Genomic DNA, 17,598 nt, shown 5'->3' on the forward strand with positions numbered 1-17,598 from the left:
GGGGCTTATCTCCTGTTTTCAAAATGCATTACAAACTGCTTAAGAAACTGTTCTACTATGAAAATTGATGATGAAAAAAAAAAACTATTTTGCCCGCGAGGGCCGGTCTCTTTCTAGCTACTTGCAGTCTCAGCAGTCGCACTTTTTTCATTTATTTATTTATTTGACCATAGTCTAATCATTCCGGCCACACAAGTGTGTCAGCGCCATTGTGGTCCAGTGGTCAACACATTGCATTACGACGCCATCGATGCGTGTTTGATCCTCACCTGAGTAATTTTTTTTATTTTTATTTTTTATTGTTAAGACATATAAAACTGTAAGGTTGTTGAACATTTGAAGTTCTAAAACAGCAGTTTTCTTGAAAAAGACGTGATAGTGTAATTGGAAATGACCTTATTTTAATATAGTCAGTCGTGAACTGAAGTGGGCCGGTCTAAGGCTTGAAACTCCAGGGCTGAAAAGGAGTCCCACTTCAGCCCTGGAGCCATCCATCTGCATTTCCCTTGACCTTTATTGCTGTTCTGCTTCAACGTGCCATCGGGTCCTTCTCAAAAGAACCTCCAGGTGGCCGCAGAGTGCACAGCCACACTGCTCAAGGGGTGACTGTGTTTGCTTCGCACTGAGACTCTCAATACACAGCTCGTGTTTGTCTTCGGCAGTGATGAAATGAGGGCACTGAGACACAGCTTAATTCTTTCTTCTGCCATAATGACAATGCTTTGCAACAATCGGTTTGAGAATCAGTTTGATAATAGTATGCAAATGAGCCTATTGTATGCTTCTTGAAGGTAAATGTTATAGTTGAATGGTGGTCTTTGTTGCTTCCTGGTTCAACATCATGCATGCAGTGACCACCTATGAATTTCATTGGACTGATTTTACCTGTGCTTTAAAAAGCATTGTTAAAGCATGAGTTTCCTTGATAGGGAACACATGATTGGCACACTCATATACATACTCATATTTCTATGTGCCACTACACACAGAGCAATTCATATTATTATCTTCAGTGTTTATTTGCTCTTCAGTGTTTGAACTCTCAGTAATGATTTTAAATCACACTGAACTGAGCTAAACTGAACTGAACTTAAACACTAAAAACTGAACTACACTGTTCCAGTTACTATGACCATTTATGTGAAGCTGCTTTGACACAATCTACATTGTAAAAGCGCTATACAAATTAAGCTGAATTGAATTGAATAATATATTATATTTGATTTTATTTAATATAAGGACAGCTTTTAACAAGGTACTACCTGTTTTGACCACAATTTACATATATACTGTAAGTTTTAAACATCTTATTTTGATAGGAGTAGCTATAATTGTATAGACTGGGAAATTATTAAACTAATAGTAGACTTGATTGATGGGACCATCCACATACAAGCATCCAATCATGTGAGCAGTATCATTTCATATTCTTCACTCCCTCACTCACTATCCTACAGCCTAATCCCTGATCTTTCAGAAGGCATCACAGCAGAACACCCCGCCACTTTGGCATTTGTTTATTTGAGACAGATGTCTTTCCAGCCACAACCCAGCACTGGAAAACATACACTCTCACATTCACACACACACATTCATACACTATGGCCAGTAGTTTTTTCAATTCACCTATACCAGATGTCTTTGGACTAAGGGATAAACCGGGACATACAGGAAAACATACAAACTCCACACAGAAATGCCTCCAGCTGGGACTTCTACTAACGGCATTCTTGCTGTAAGGCAATAGTGCTAGCCACTGAGAAAAATCAAATTAGGACATACTAAACATGTAGATAAAAAGCAAGCTCAGACAACTCTGGTATTATACGCAGGCCTTTAAAGGTAAAGTTTCAGTTTCCCCTTGAACAAGGATTCGTTTAAAACAGGGGTTTTCAAAGTGTGAGGCGCGCCTCCCCAGGGGGGCGCCAGAGCATATCAGGGGAGGCGCGGGAAAAAATATAATATAAAAAAAATATAATTATGAAGTTAAATTATTATATGTATTTTTTATTATTTTTAAACGTTTTAATTAAACAAAGCTAAAAAAATAATATGTCAAAAATAAGAAAACCGTTTTTACCCAGAAGGCCATAGCTGTGAATTCGCTTCTGTTTGGCAAGCCCGCCAATACAGGTATATGCCTGCTAATCATGCTGCTAAAACAATGGATCGGTTTCTGAGACCCCCCGATTCAAACCCTTCAAGTTCAGGGCTTAAACCCAAAAGACGACGATATGATGGTCAGTATTTGAATTTAGGATTTTGTGTACAGGACCAGCTGATGAACCACGACCTTTATGAGTGGTTTGTCAAGATATTTTGGCTAATGACAGCACGAGACCCGCTAAACTTCGGCGACACCTTGAAACCAAGCATGATGAGGTAGCAAAGAAACCTCCAGAATTTTGTGTGCGTGCGTGCGTGCGTGAGTGTGTGTTTGGGAGGAGGGGGGCGCCAATGGATAAGTTGTGTCAAAAGGGAGGCCCACTGTCTTAGATTTTGAAAAACCCTGATTTAAAATAAAAAGAGGATCCTCATAGAAAGAGGTAGGGATAGTTAGAAATCTGTCGATTCTCTCCTCATATACTCAATATTATTCCTTATTCCACATATGAAAATGTGTCAGTCAGAGCAGATGTTAGAGAGAAAAACTACATTTGAGCGAAGAAAGTAATATTTTTGTTGCTTAACTTACTTGTGGGATATTTTTTTACTGTGTCTGTAGATATTTAGTGAGCAAATTAATGGCTATAATATTCCTGGTTAGTTGTACCACAAACCCCAAGCAAATTTAAGTGTATATGTTTTAAATTCAGCATGTCTATAGATCTTAGAGGAAAAAGACCTCGACAACAATGTAGTTTGGGTTCAGTGTTTGTCTGTGGGCTCATGATGTCTGCGCACACATAATGTTTAATTGTTGCTAATGCACATTTCATTAAGCATTGCAACACAGAGACACACACCAGTTATGCTGAAAGCTCAGTGATGAATAAATACGCTTTAAACTCCATTTTTGGGGGTTATAATTCTTATTTTATCATGTTACATCTCTTACATCCCAGATTATGGGGTTTTGTTTAAGCTGCAAAGATAGAATCAATACAGTTTAGTAACAGACACTTGTAACTAGTTTGAATAAAATTGGGAAAACATTGGCTTAAAAGATCTCAAAGATATAGAGAGAAATGTATCCCCAGTTTTCTTCATTACACAATTTGGGGCCGACACCAGGAAAAAGGCAGATCTCTATTTTTGCTTTAACCTTGATCTAGAAACCTTTAACAATTTCTGACATGAAGATCTAAAACATCTAGCAGATATATTAAAGTTCAGATAAATAAGAATGTGCCAGGCTATTTAAGACCTTAAATACAAAGAGCGTAATTATAATCTCTATTTCTAAACATTGGCTACTTTGAATGTAGGTTTGAGTTATGTAAATAATTAATTAAATAGAGAACACATTTTGTTTTTATTGTAACTGATTTATTCAATTCATCTTTATTTCTATAGTGCTTTTTACAATGTAGACTGTGCCAAAGGAGACATACAGAAAAGAGACTAAAAAGCATCAATATTTCAGACTGTGGAGCATTCCAGCATACAGTATGTGGCAAATTAGTTTAATATGCTTATTAACACATTAATTCAATATGACATAGAGATAAAGAGCTTTTACATTGTTGAGACATTTAAATGTTCTACCTTGAAATTCATATATAGTATGAAAAGCATGGTGTTATAAAGCTTGTTTTTTTTTCATAAAACCACAGTATTAATGCATTTAATTTCTTTTATAGCCAAACTAAAACTTGTATAATCTACCTGCATCCATTTCTGAGGCAAATATTTTTCTTCCGAATGTCTGACAGACTTAACCCATAAACAAGTGGATTGAGGATGGGTGGTATTAAAAGAAACTCCAGTGATAGAAAAACTGACAACCCTACAGACATGTTTAGATTGACAACTCGACTCAAAGTAATCTCAGATACGACAGAAACTGAGAAATTTAAAAGCACCACTATGTGTGGAACACACGTTTGAAAAGATTTTCTCGTGAACTGTGATGAACTCCTTTGACAAATGATTAGAATTTTCACATAAGAATATATAATTAAACTTAAAGGAATGATTACAGTTGTTATCAGCATATATAAGCCCATAATATTAACAATAATGCTGTTTACACAAGAGAGCTTGACAACTTCATAGTTGTGGCAGTACACTTTCCATAGTTTGTTGCCACACATTTTCAGTTCTAGAGTAAAAATGACAATAACACTAATGCAAAGCATTGAATATGCCCAGTTTAAAAGAAATAAAAGAGCCAGGAACCTTGGAGTAATTATGTTGTGATATTGCAGAGGCTTAATAATTGCAACAAATCTGTCAAGTGCCATTAGCATTAAGATTGTATTTTCATTTGTTATGTATGAGTTTATTACAATAGATTGTAAGATGCATGCTCCACGGGAGATTAAGTGTGTATCAGACAGCAAGTCTGTCAGAACTCTTGGAAAAAACCCAGCTGTTCCATACACAGAGTTAACAGACAAGCAGGAAATCAGAATGTACATAGGCTGGTGTAATGAGGGGCCCTGGAATATGGTAATAATAATGGCAGCATTGAATAATATAATAACACAGTACAGGATCAGTCCTGTAGTGAACAAAGCATATCTTATATACCCAAGATTTTCAAACAGCATGAAGTAAAAGTATGTTCCATTATCCATTTTCACACAAGCAACTGATAACTTCTTTGATCTGAGGAAGAGAGCAGACAAAATTCAACAATAGTTTCAATATGATCTTATAAGCATTAGATCGTATTGTATATATTAATATTGTCTTAAGGCAGCCATTATAATCGTTATGAATACAATAATTTAAATCATCATCACTGCGTTATGGAAAATTTGAGGGACATTACAGTTGCTCTTCTGTTGCTGAAGAACTCACTCCTATGCATACTCACATTTTTATAGTACCTAACTTGTCTCAGGAGGCTCTCTCACTTATTTTGCATTAAAGGGCACCTATGATGAAAATCAACTTTTGCAAGCTGTATGGGCAAAACTATGTGTAGAACTGAAAATCCTGTGTCCGCTGTCATATTGGAGTGATGTAAACAAGTCAACAATAAGACCCTTTTTTTAATTTACTGACGTTATAATTGGATTCAAATACATGCATATTTAAGGCCCACCACAATGTGATTTGGGAATGCAGTTTTCTCTGAACCTCTGAGTCCCACGAAAGGCCAGAGCCGCCGCCTGGGTCACACAAAAGGCCAAAGCCGCTGCCTAAATCCCACGAATGGCCACCAGAGCTGTGGGACTTCCCAGAGTGCACCTGCAGCCATGGCTTGCATAAGAGTGTGGGCTTGAGCATGTAAGGAATTTCTTTTGACAACAGTGTGACAACATTCTCAGCTGATTAAATGTTGCGATCTTGTGGAGGTCATGTATTACTCGCAAGCCAGTCTTTGTGCTGTTTACGCACGACAGCTTGCTGAAGGCAGTGGCGCCCCCAGAAAATTTTCTTAGGGGTGGCCAGAAGAGGCCGCACCAAATCTTGGGGTGGCACACAAAAAAAATAATGAATTCAGTGTAATGTTTTATTTTTGTTTCTGGTAAATAAAATAATGTAGTTTTTATTCATTTAATTAATTCTACTTGAAATATTGCAATTTATTCTTTGAAATAATTCAGCAAGTACATGTGCAAACCAAATAAAAATCTATGTTTATTTTAAAAACACTTTTCATATACTGTATAAATAACTTCTTTTTTTACGTGCCTTTATTGTACATCATACGAGATATGCCATGTCTAAAATTAATGAAGATTAATGAGTTTATTATTCCCAGAGATGGGTTGCAGCTGGAAGGGCATCCGCTGTGTAAAAATGTGCTAGATAAGTTGGCGGTTCATTCTGCTGTGGTGACCCTGGATTAATAAAGGGACTAAGCCGAAAAGAAAATGAATGAAAGAATAATGAGTTTATTAATTACCCAAACAAATGAACAAACTGAACAAAAGGCATTACTATACACACTCACTATAACTAATAATATTATTTATCCATATTGCTTTTTGAACCATTTTATTAATGCAGCTTCTTCTATTGATATACTGTAGCTTAAGGTAAATATTAAATAGCCATTGCTGTCTATTGAAGGTGTGTGCGTGCTGTCAACGACGATCGGGGAGGGTAGTAGTGGTGGTTCTAGTTTAAATGACACCCTGGGCGAACCACCCTATACACCCCACCTCTCTTGAATTGTTAGATTTGTTATTCAATAAATATAACAATTTATTTATATTTATTCTAAATATATACAATTAATATTAATATACAATTATTTTTCTAAATAAATAACAGAAATCAGTCCTAAATATTACTGGAAAACAACAACTGGAGTGATATGCCAACATCACTTAAGAAACATTTTGCATGAAAATTAATTATGACAATTCTAAAGAATACAAAAAATGTATTATAGAATTATCTGTGGTCTTAGACCAGATCATGGCTGAGAAATCATGTTATGAAGTCTTACCTCCCTGACTCATTATCCCTCCTTTCTGCTTTAAAGCCATGCTTAGTGAATGTAACATCATCATCATATTATATAAACTTTAAACGACTTTCAAAACTCGCTGCGTGCCGACACCTCTGCACAAAAGGCTGTTACTCCGGTTTCACGGCGCATGAGCGGTGCCTATTATGTCGGCGTTCATGCAAACAACCAACCGGGATTCACACAGGAGTGCGTGAGGCGCGCGGAATGGTTTTTCGCGCGCATGCGTCAGTTTGCTTTCACCAGCATTGAACCAGAGGGGGAGAGCTACGTCAGTAACACCAACAATAATTTAGTGACTGCATTTTATTTATTTATTTATCTAAATATTGGGAATTTATGAGTTCATTTAAATCAATAATGTCAACGCAAAATTATATTGGGGTGGCCAAAGGGGTGGCCACAGGGGTGGCCAGAGTTTACCGAGGGGTGGCCGTGGCCACCCCTGGCCACCCCTTGGAGGCGCCCCTGGCTGAAGGGAGTCCAGGGCATTGGGCTGATGGTGGCGTTTCACACCAGAGACACTCGATTAAGTGTGGGATAGTTGGAAAGTGGGAAGTTGTCTCCCTCAAGTTCCCGTTACACTTCTTAAAGTGGCTTCAGAAAGTTTATCAAAAACCCCAGTATGTCCCTCGTGCCTCCAGCTTTTCATGGAGCTCATGATAAATGGCCTGCATAGAAGTCAGTGTGGGATACATTGTACTGAACCGAGTGTCTCCCATTTGCAGCAATGTTGACAGTTGCGCAGCAAACCCCGACAGTTTAACTTACCTGACTAATGATTTAGCAGCAGAAATTGTATCTCCTATGTCCGGAGCACTGTCGGCTTTGGATAACTTGGCAATGTCAAGTTCATAGCGCAGGACCATATTAATTACATGATCAATGCAGTCCAATCTCTGTTATGGCTGCAGAGCTAATTTAATATTTGCCCGCACATCGGTCACCCAATTTTGCTGAGAGAAGAAGTGTCAAGGCCAAACTTTGTCACCAGTAGTTTCAATATCTCCCCTCTAATATTTTCTCTCGTCTTTGCCTCTTCTAAAGAGAACATTGTAGTTGTCATGGGTTTTATTCATGAGTTCCATATCCTCGCCTATAAAATGGCATGATTGTCAAATAACAAATTTTTCGATAATCCTCTGTCCACATGTCTGTGGTCGTTGCGACAGTGCCATCCTACAACAAAGTCCTAAGTGTCTGGGCTAAAGCTTGCCTCTTTTCTTCTCCCACGTCAGTGCATTTCTTCGCAATTGTCACACGGTGGGGTATAACAGAGTTTACGGGAACCCTCTCATACGCAGCCCCGACATTAAATAGTTCTTGCGCCAGCTTTTTAACCCCCTCGCCATTTGCGATATTAAAAGACGCATGATAGTTGATAGTATTACACGTCAGACGTGCACATTCACATGTTATTTAAATTGAAACTATTCAAATAGCGCTCTGTGGCATGGCAACAATATGAACAGTCATGAGTCTTGGCTGGGTGACGTGGACAGCCGTTGATTTGCAAATTCTAAAATGCATATCGCAGAGCGGCGCCAAGCGGCGCTTCTGGTGTGCGACCTGCTTTACGATCTTACGATCTCAAACCTAATTATCCCTCTACCTCATGCATTATTATAAACCTGTAACATAATATTTGACTGTTTTTCTTTTAATAAAATGGCTTAACTTGAAGTGCTGTAAAAAAAAAATTGGAAAAAAATATTTTTTAAGGTACTTTATGATAGGTTGCCATATATATATAATTAATATATATATATATTTTTTTGTTGTTGGAAATAATTTAATTGGTGTTGCAGCATTATGAGCTTTAACACAGAACTTATAAATTACCCCTTATACATACTTTATCACAACTCATATTCCAACAACTTTCATTTATTATATTCTTTTTTGCTGAATATTATTGAAATCCATCATTATATTGTATTATCATATATATATATATATATATATATATATATATATATATATATATATATATATATATATATATATATATATACAACATACAGTAAATTTAACTATTTTCTGCAGTAAATATTATAACAAATAGATAACAAGTCTAGTATATCCAGATGCATCAGAACAATGTCGCTACTAGCAAACAATGTTTATATATATTATGAGCCAACTTATCTGATCTGTCTCTATCAAATGTCCAGTCTGCATCCTTCTCATGGTCACTAAAACCCATCTCACCCTCACTTTCATCTGCAGAAAGAGCCAGTTCTGTCCTTTTCTTCTTTAAATTACCATAGAATATGGTGGTGCTCGCTAATAGACTGTTCCCTGTATTGATATCTATTCAAATGTAGTATTGCCATTACAACTAGATTTAATCCATAAAATGTCATTAACATGTGACTAATCAACATTATATTACTTCCATTCATGTTGTTATTGTTACAACTTAAAAGTTCACAGCTGACCTTGCTAGCTAGCTAACCCATTGCAATATTGCATGTTCCACTATTGCACAGTGTTGCCATTTCGTAAGACACATATTTGATCCCTTTACAGAAAAACTAATTTAATTTAAAGCATTTTGAGTGGTGAATATGTCATCACAACTTACTGGACGTGATGTTTCAGATTTTTTTGTGGATCTAAAATAATTTGATCCTTTGTTTTTATTGACGTTTACATTTGCATTTAGCAACTACTCACAATAAACTACATATTTCTGACGTCTGTCAGAAATCGCGCTACAGAAAAACTGGATGTCATGTGACTTAACCAAAGCACATCACTGACTGCTCTAAAGTCTTCTCTTTCCAACAACAACAAAAAAAAATAAATAATAATTTGTTGGTCTTAAAGAAACAGTGGCAGGGAAATGAACATGAGTATTATGTTACCATTTGGTTACGCCGTGCAGTAGAAGGTTATAATTTAGGTCGTGAAATATGTGAATTAAAATGTAGGTTTAAAAAAACATATTTAAATTTATACCATTTAATGGACACAAAAAATGTACTTCAACATATAAAGTGGTTTTTGCTATTGGAAACAGGTTTGTTGAGCCTATTTGGCTCACTCATTCAGAACTCAAATGACAATGCATGTCTATACAATACAGTATATATATATATATATATATATATATATATATATATATATATATATATATATATATATATATATATATATATATATATATTTATATATATATATATATATATATATATATATATATATATATATATATATTTTTTTTTTTTTTTTTTTTTCTCATAAGGAGCTGAGCCCCCCCTAAAATGAAAATCCTAAAATCGCCCCTACATGCTAGTTACATGATTGCTCTATACTGCAGTCATGTGCTGCACGTGTATGCAGGGGTAATGCTGCTGAGCAAACTATACAGCTGACAAGTCAGGAAAACTGACCCTGTAGATGCTGTTACACACAACCACTGAATTAGGAAAGTTTTATCTCACACTTGAACTGCATTTGACAGAACTTATGGTTAACACTTCAATATAAAAGAAAAAGAGAAGGGACTGAAATCAGGTCAGTGTTTTGCTGACACATGCACAATATCCGTCAATATGTGTGATACTCTTGGTGTGTTGTCTCGTAAGCACTGCTTTGTCTACATAAAGTGAACAGTTTGAGAGGGATTCTCTGTTTCTCTCTAATTTCTATCAACCTGCTATATGATATTTTGCTACAAGAACACATATTGCAGGGTTATGCAAAGCCTGGGCAAGGCAGCCCAGGAAGAGGATTTACAAAGTTCATCTTCATTTCTATAATGCATTTACAATGTAGATTGTGTCAAAGCAGCTTAAGAAAGAAGTTCTAGTAAATTGAAACTGCATCTATGCAGTTCTGCATCTATACACTATGGCCAGTTTAGCTTATTCAATTCACCCACAGCACATGTGTTTTGACAGGAGGAAACCAGGAGGAAATCCACAGGTAGAACACGCAAACTCTACACAGAAATACCAACTGAACCAGGCCTTTTCATGTCGCCCATATTAATTTAATGTGTCATAAATATGAAGTACATTAACATCTCTGATAATTCAAAATAATATATATTGAAATTCATGTACACTGTAGCATGAAAGGCATATAATGCTTGGGTTATTTTCTCAAAGCTGCCATATTATTGCATTATTATTTTTTTTTACAGCCAAACCTACACCTTGAGTAATCTACATGGATACCTTGCTGAGGCAAATATTTTTCTGCGAATATCTGACAAACCTAAACCATAAACAAGTGGATTGAGGATGGGTGGTATTAAAAGAAACTCCAGTGATAGAAAAACTGACAACCCTACAGACATGTTTAGATTGACAACTCGACTCAAAGTAATCTCAGATATGACTGAAACTGAAACATTTATAAGCACCACTATGTGTGGAACACACGTTTGAAAAGATTTTCTTGTGAACTGTGATGAACTTCTTCGACAAATGATTAGGATTTTCACATAAGAATATATAATTAAACTTAAAGGAATGATTACAGTTGTTATCAGCATATATAAGCCCATGATATTAATAATAATGCTATTTACACAAGAGAGCTTGACAACTTCATAGTTTTGGCAGTACACTTTCCATAGTTTGTTGCCACACATTTTCAGCCCTGAAGTAAAAACAGCAATAACACCAATACAAAGCATTGAATATGCCCAGTTTAAAAGAAATAAAAGAGCCAGGAGCCTTGGAGTAATTATGTTGTGATATTGTAGAGGCTTACTAATTGCAACAAATCTGTCAAGAGCCATTAGCATTAATATTGTATTCTCATTTGTTATGTATGAGTAAATGACAAATGATTGTAAGCCGCATGCTTCACGGGAGATTAAGTGTGTATCAGACAACAAGTCAGTCAGAACTCTTGGAAAAAAGCCAGCTGTTCCATACACAGAGTTAACAGACAAGCAGGAAATCAGAATGTACATAGGCTGGTGTAATGTACGGCCACAAAATACAGTAATAATAATGACAGCATTGAATAATATAATAACACAGTACAGAATCAGTCCTGTAGTGAACAAAGCATATCTTATATACCCAAGATTTTCAAACAACATGAAGTAAAAGTATGTTCCATTATCCATTTTCACACAAGCAAATGATAACCTCTTTGATCTGAGGACAGGAGCAGACAAAGTTCAACACTTTAAAAAACAATACTTTAGTTTAAATATGATCTCATAAGCTTTACTTCAAATTATACATTGTTATCATTGTATCAATACAATTCAAATTGTCATCACTGCATTATTAAAAAAATTTAAAGTAAATTATAGCGCTTCTTCTGTTGTAGAAGAACTCCCTCCTATGCATACTAGCCTTTTTATAGCATCTAACTTGTCTCAGGAGGCCCCTCTCACTTAGTTTGCATAAAGAACACAGATTTCTTCTACACTTGCTTCAGAATGAACATTTGGGAAACACATCTAGCAACTACAGTACAGTAAAACAACTGATATTTGTGATTTAAATAAATATTGTGTGTGTGTGTTGGTGGAGTAGCTGATGTTCTGAAGAAAGACTAGTTCACAAATTTGATTTAAAAAATGATTAAAACAATCATTAGACTGTATTGTACTTACATAAATATAACAGTTTTAAACTGGTATACTGACTAGTATATTAAAATCAGCACATACATCTATGTTTGAATTTATACTGTATTAGATTTTCCTTTTCTGTTCTTACTGAATCTACAATAAAGTTTTATGTAAAATTTGATATTATTGTTTGAGTCCTATCATTTTCTCTACTGTCTGGATCATATTGACGCATTGTTTTGCAGCTGTATGTTGCCAGTCTGATTCTGTTTCTGTTCTGTTTCTGAAAACCTTTTAAAGCCAAACATATTTTAATAATCCATAGATGAAAGATCAGGTGTTATTTATAAAGGACACAAACCGCTGTGCGCTGTACTTCAACATATAAAGTGGCTTTTATTGCAGTAAACAGACATGTTGAGCCTATTTGGCTCATTCAGAACTCAAATGACTATGCATGTCTATACAAAAGAGGTACAGTAAAATACTGATACTTTAGCAGACAGCCCTACCATATTAGTCAAACATTTTAAGTGTATTACTATTATAGTATTTAAGTGTATTACTATTAAATTACTATTGCTATTATAGTATTTAAGTGTATTACTATATATATATATATATATATATATATATATATATATATATATATATATATATATATATATGTATATATATAATAGTAATAGACTTAAAATGTTTGGCGCGTTTGCATTGATTAACATGTAAATCACTCGCGCTTGACGCGCATTCCGCGTCTGGTGTGAACGCAGCATAAAAGCCTCGGCCATTTCGCGAGGGGCGCGCGCAGTCAGCCGAGGTGCGCGATGCGGTGCTAGGCGCGAGTACAATTTCAGCTTGAGAATGAAGCAGCACGATGCTGACAGAACAACACAAACACGAGTACAAGAGCGTGCGTCCAAGGCACGCAAAGCCCGCGCGGCCGCATCAAGCAGGAGTGCGCGCGTAAATAGCCGCGTGAACATTTGAGTTTACTCGCTTCATTCGCGCGTGAAATCCGCTTCATTCGCGTGTCAAAAAATCTAAATGGCTAACATGGATTTTATGAAGAAAATAACAGTGTTTGTGTACTTTATGAAGGCTGAAAAACAGCGTCGATACGTTTAGAACCGTGTCTGAGTCCACTACATGCTTTCAGAGATGCATCCAGCTGTGTGAGCTTATAAACTCCTCCGAAAACTGAACCTGGATCACGGAGGCTTTCAGCGTTGCTTCTGACTGAGCCAAGCCCAGTTTGATGACTTGTTGTCGGTGTCGCCTGAAGGATTTCCCCCAGGACACCATCAACAGGTTCTATCTAGGTTCTAAACAGGTTAACGCGGCACGAATGTCCGCTGAAGTTCAGATTTTTTAACTCAAGAGATTCGCGCGAAACGCATGTTAAGTGCGTCAAACGCGCAAAACTCTTAATTCGTCCCGCGCCATTCGCGCATATCACGCTATTCGCACAGCGCCATTCGCGTCGCAGGATGTCTATTCGCGCGTTTGCATTGACTTAACATGTAAATCAATCACGCTTGACGTGCATTCTGCGTCCGGTGTGAACGCGGCATGACACTAGGGCATGCACGCCTCCCACCAGTGCCGATATACAGCCATATCGCACTGCTACGAGTGTAATACTGCTCATTTATATTATTAATAATAGTATTTATTATTTATATTATAGCTGAGCCCCCCTAAAATTGAAATCTCACAATTGCCCCTTTTTTTACATCCTTACCAGCACTCTATTTTAATGATCTAAGCGCAAGGTCTAAATTTTACTTGTACGTCTAAAGCACAAATGCACTAGAGCGTGTCTAAATCACTTTTGCTATTTTATGGACTGAACAATATGTCCGGTGCTCCTCGTGCATGGTCTTAAAGTATTGTGCTTATTCTTTTAATGAGTTATGAGTGTACATTAAAGGGCCATGAAACCCCCTCGTTTCAGCAGTGTGTTTTCACACCTCTACTTTGGAAAAAGTCAGAAAAGTGGGCGTGTCCAGCTCTGTTTAGGGGGGAGTGTCGGAGGAAGAAAAGCGGCTTGGTATGGGAGTGTCTATTTGGGCGCGCTGACTTTCAGAGTCAAAACACACGCCCACAGCGGACAATGTGACTGTGTTTACATGGACATCTCTAGTCGAATTATTTGCCAAATTATTCAATGGTGGACTTTAACTGCAGTTTGGCTCTTTCATTCAGGGAATTCATTCATGTCCCTCCCGACAAACGAAATATTTTATTCGAGGATCTGCTCTAAGCGTGTATTTTTCATGCAGTGTTTGATACCGCACGGCGAATGAGAGAAAAAAAAACCTCCGCATTTCCCGGAAACTTAGATACACACGGCAGGTAGCGTCAGAAAGCCACGTGTGTTATTCCGGTCACAAAATCCAACACGAGGTTATAGTTTGGTTGTAACTGTTAGTGCTAACTTGTTTACACTCGGTGCAATAGTTTGTTTGATACGAATAAAATACGAACTGAATAAACAAAGAGCACTGGTCGCTCACTTACCAAATCTGTAGAGACAGGACAATCACCAGCAACTAGAGCCGCGTCTTTATTTAGAGGAGACTACAATCTGGATCTCAGCGTTTGCAGATGAGAACAGCTCTCAGGTAAACAATAATCCTCCTTAGACACGTAAATTATTGTTGTCGAGCGTCGCGTACACTGTTAATCCACGCGTGAGTCTGCGCTCTCACAGAGACAAAATGAAAACGAAACTTAACTGCAGCAAACTATAAAAGCAACACTTCACGCTTGTTTTGCCAACACAACGTGGCGTCTTCGCCGTCTACACTGTGACAGTAATGAATATTAATGAAGTTGCACAATAGAGCGCGCTGATTGGTTTGAATCAAGCCTTACTCATGCATTAATGCATCACACTGTAAGACGTAATAAGACTCACTCTGGCACAGACGTCCAGTCTGCACGCTGGAATACACGCTATTATGTCATGACCGTGACGCAGCTTCAAAAATTCGTTTCAAACCGGAAGTACGAATTTGCTTGAAATAACGCAAAAACAACCAATTTACACTTTTTAGTGAAATATAGGTGTCCTAATAGTGTTTTTAGCAGTGTGGGACACATATACGACTGTCAACAGCTCAAAAAATGTGTTTTGGTGTTTCGTGACCCTTTAAGGAAGCATTCAGGAAAAAAAGAAAACACCAGCGAAGAAACACCTCACTGCCAGATAGTGTTTCAGAAGTGTTATTACAGAGGAACACATACAGCGTGTAGAAGTATAAATGCACAGCAACATGCAAAGCTTGCACTGTCACGCCAATCACTCGACACAGAAGTATAAACCAGGCTTTAGGGGTGAACCAGAAAATCCAGAGGTAACTCCACACAGAAATGCCTCCTGCTGGGACTCATACTAGTGACCTTCTTGCTGTAAGGTGATAGTGCAAGCCACTGAGAAAAATAAAACGAAGAAAAGGACATTCTAAACATATAAAAAGCATGCACAGACAACTCTGGCATGATAGGCCTTTTAAAGATAAAGTTTCAGTTTCCCCTTGAACAAGGATTTTTTTAACACAAAGAGGATCCTAACAGAAAGAGCTAGACTAAGGGATAGTTACAAATCAATTGATTCTCTTCACATATACTCATATTATTCCTTATTCCACATATGAAAAAGTAGAGTCACGTGTCAGCCAGAGCAAATGTTAGAGGGAAAAACTACATATGAGCTAAGAAAGTAATATTTTTGTTGCTTAGTCTGTGTCGATATTTGGTGAGCAAATTAATGGCTATAATACTATTTAGAAAGCTATTTAGAGCATAATTGTGATCTTTATTTCTAAACATTGGCTACTCTGAATGTAGGTTTGAGTTTGGTAAATAGAGAACACATTATGTTTTTATTGTAACTGATTTATTCAATTCATCTTTATTTCTATAGTGCTTTTTACAATGTACTGTGCCAAAGCAGACATAAAAAAGAAAAGAGACTAAAAAGCATCAGTATTTCAGACTGTGGAGCATTCCAGCATACAGTATGTGGCAAATTAGTTTAATATGCTTATTAACACATTAATTCAATGTGACATAAGGATAAAGAGCATTTACATTTCTGACACATTTAAATGTTCTACCTTGAAATTCATAAATAGTATGAAAAGCATGGTGTTATAAAGCTTGTTTTTTTTACCTAAAACCAGAGTATTATTGCATTTAATTTTACAGCCAAGCTAAAACTTGTATAATCTACCTGCATACATTTCTGAGGCAAATATTTTTCTTCCGAATATCTGACAGACTTAACCCATAAACAAGTGGGTTGAGGATGGGTGGTATTAAAAGAAACTCCAGTGATATAAAAACTGACATCCCTACAGACATGTTTAGATTGACAACTCGACTCAAAGTAATCTCAGATACGACAGAAACTGAGAAGTTTAAAAGCACCACTATGTGTGGAACACACGTTTGAAAAGATTTTCTCATGAACTGCGGTGAACTTCTTCGACAAATGATTAAAATTTTCACATAAGAATATATAATTAAACTTAAAGGAATGATTACAGTTGTTATCAGCACATACAAGCCCATAATATTAATAATAATGTTATTTACACAAGAGAGCTTGACAACTTCATAGTTGTGGCAGTACACTTTCCATAGTTTGTTTCCACACATTTTCAGTTCTAGAGTAAAAACAGCAACAACACCAATACAAAGCATTGAATATGCCCAGTTTAAAAGAAATAAAAGAGCCAGGAACCTTGGAGTAATTATGTTGTGATATTGCAGAGGCTTACTAATTGCAGCAAATCTGTCAAGTGCCATTAGCATTAATATTGTATTCTCATTTGTTATGTATGAGTTAATTACAATAGATTGTAAGATGCATGCTTCACGAGAGATTGAGTGTGTATCAGACAGCAAGTCTATCAGAACTCTTGGAAAAAAGCCAGCTGTTCCATACACAGAGTTAACAGATAGACAGGAAATCAGAATGTACATAGGCTGGTGTAAAGTGCGGCCCTGAAATATAGTAATAATAATTACAGCATTGAAAAGTATGATAACACAGTACAGGATCAGTCCTGAAGTGAACAAAGCATATCTTATATAACCAAGATTTTCAAACAACATGAAGTAAAAGTATGTTCCATTATCCATTTTCACACAAGCAAATGATCTGAGGAAGAGAGCAGACAAAGTTCAACACCTTAAAAATCAATACTTTAGTTTAAATATGATCTTTTAAGCTTTAGTTTATATTGTATATATTAATGTTGTCTTAAGACAGCCATTATTATCATTATGAATACAATAATTTAAATGATCATCACTGTTTTATCAAAGAATTTAAGGGACATTACAGTAGTTCTTCTGTTGCTGATGAACTCACTCCTGTGCATACTCGCATTTTTATAGTATCTATCTTGTCTCAGGAGGCCCCTTTCACTTAGTTTGCATTAAA

The 17,598-nt window shown here is 36.5% G+C and overlaps 5 protein-coding genes across 7 annotated transcripts in view; 1 reads left to right on the forward strand and 4 right to left on the reverse strand.

Moving 5' to 3' along the window:
• Positions 1-17,598, reverse strand: part of brwd1 (bromodomain and WD repeat domain containing 1) — a 1,114,832-nt gene that overhangs the window by 387,879 nt on the left and 709,355 nt on the right. The gene's annotated exons all lie outside the window — the stretch shown is intronic.
• mxf (myxovirus (influenza virus) resistance F) overlaps positions 1-17,598 on the forward strand; it is a 250,491-nt gene that overhangs the window by 111,080 nt on the left and 121,813 nt on the right. The gene's annotated exons all lie outside the window — the stretch shown is intronic.
• Positions 3,020-4,958, reverse strand: or64g2 (odorant receptor, family 64, subfamily G, member 2). 2 transcript variants are annotated; one of them, XM_073922651.1, is made up of 2 exons: positions 4,940-4,958; positions 3,020-4,773 (listed from the first exon to the last, which is right to left on the reverse strand). In XM_073922651.1, exon 2 carries the CDS (start codon positions 4,740-4,742, stop codon positions 3,825-3,827), a length of 918 nt encoding a protein of 305 aa, XP_073778752.1. In that variant the 5' UTR covers positions 4,743-4,773; positions 4,940-4,958; the 3' UTR covers positions 3,020-3,824.
• Positions 10,752-11,684, reverse strand: or64e1 (odorant receptor, family 64, subfamily E, member 1). The gene is given in 1 exon segment (NM_001128419.1): positions 10,752-11,684. A coding segment is annotated over 1 exon segment (933 nt).
• Positions 16,036-17,516, reverse strand: or64g1 (odorant receptor, family 64, subfamily G, member 1). Its single transcript, XM_073924190.1, has 2 exons — positions 17,498-17,516; positions 16,036-17,313 (listed from the first exon to the last, which is right to left on the reverse strand). The coding sequence occupies exon 2, from the start codon at positions 17,292-17,294 to the stop codon at positions 16,377-16,379; it is 918 nt and encodes a 305-aa protein (XP_073780291.1). The 5' UTR covers positions 17,295-17,313; positions 17,498-17,516; the 3' UTR covers positions 16,036-16,376.

Source organism: Danio rerio, chromosome 15 (genome assembly GCF_049306965.1).
Source record: "Danio rerio strain Tuebingen ecotype United States chromosome 15, GRCz12tu, whole genome shotgun sequence".
NCBI lineage: Eukaryota > Metazoa > Chordata > Actinopteri > Cypriniformes > Danionidae > Danio > Danio rerio.

Excerpts from the sequence above, each read along its gene's own strand:
- or64g2 (XM_073922651.1), bottom strand. The coding sequence starts at position 4,742 with ATGGATAATGGAACATACTTTTACTTCATGCTGTTTGAAAATCTTGGG.
- or64g1 (XM_073924190.1), bottom strand. The coding sequence starts at position 17,294 with ATGGATAATGGAACATACTTTTACTTCATGTTGTTTGAAAATCTTGGT.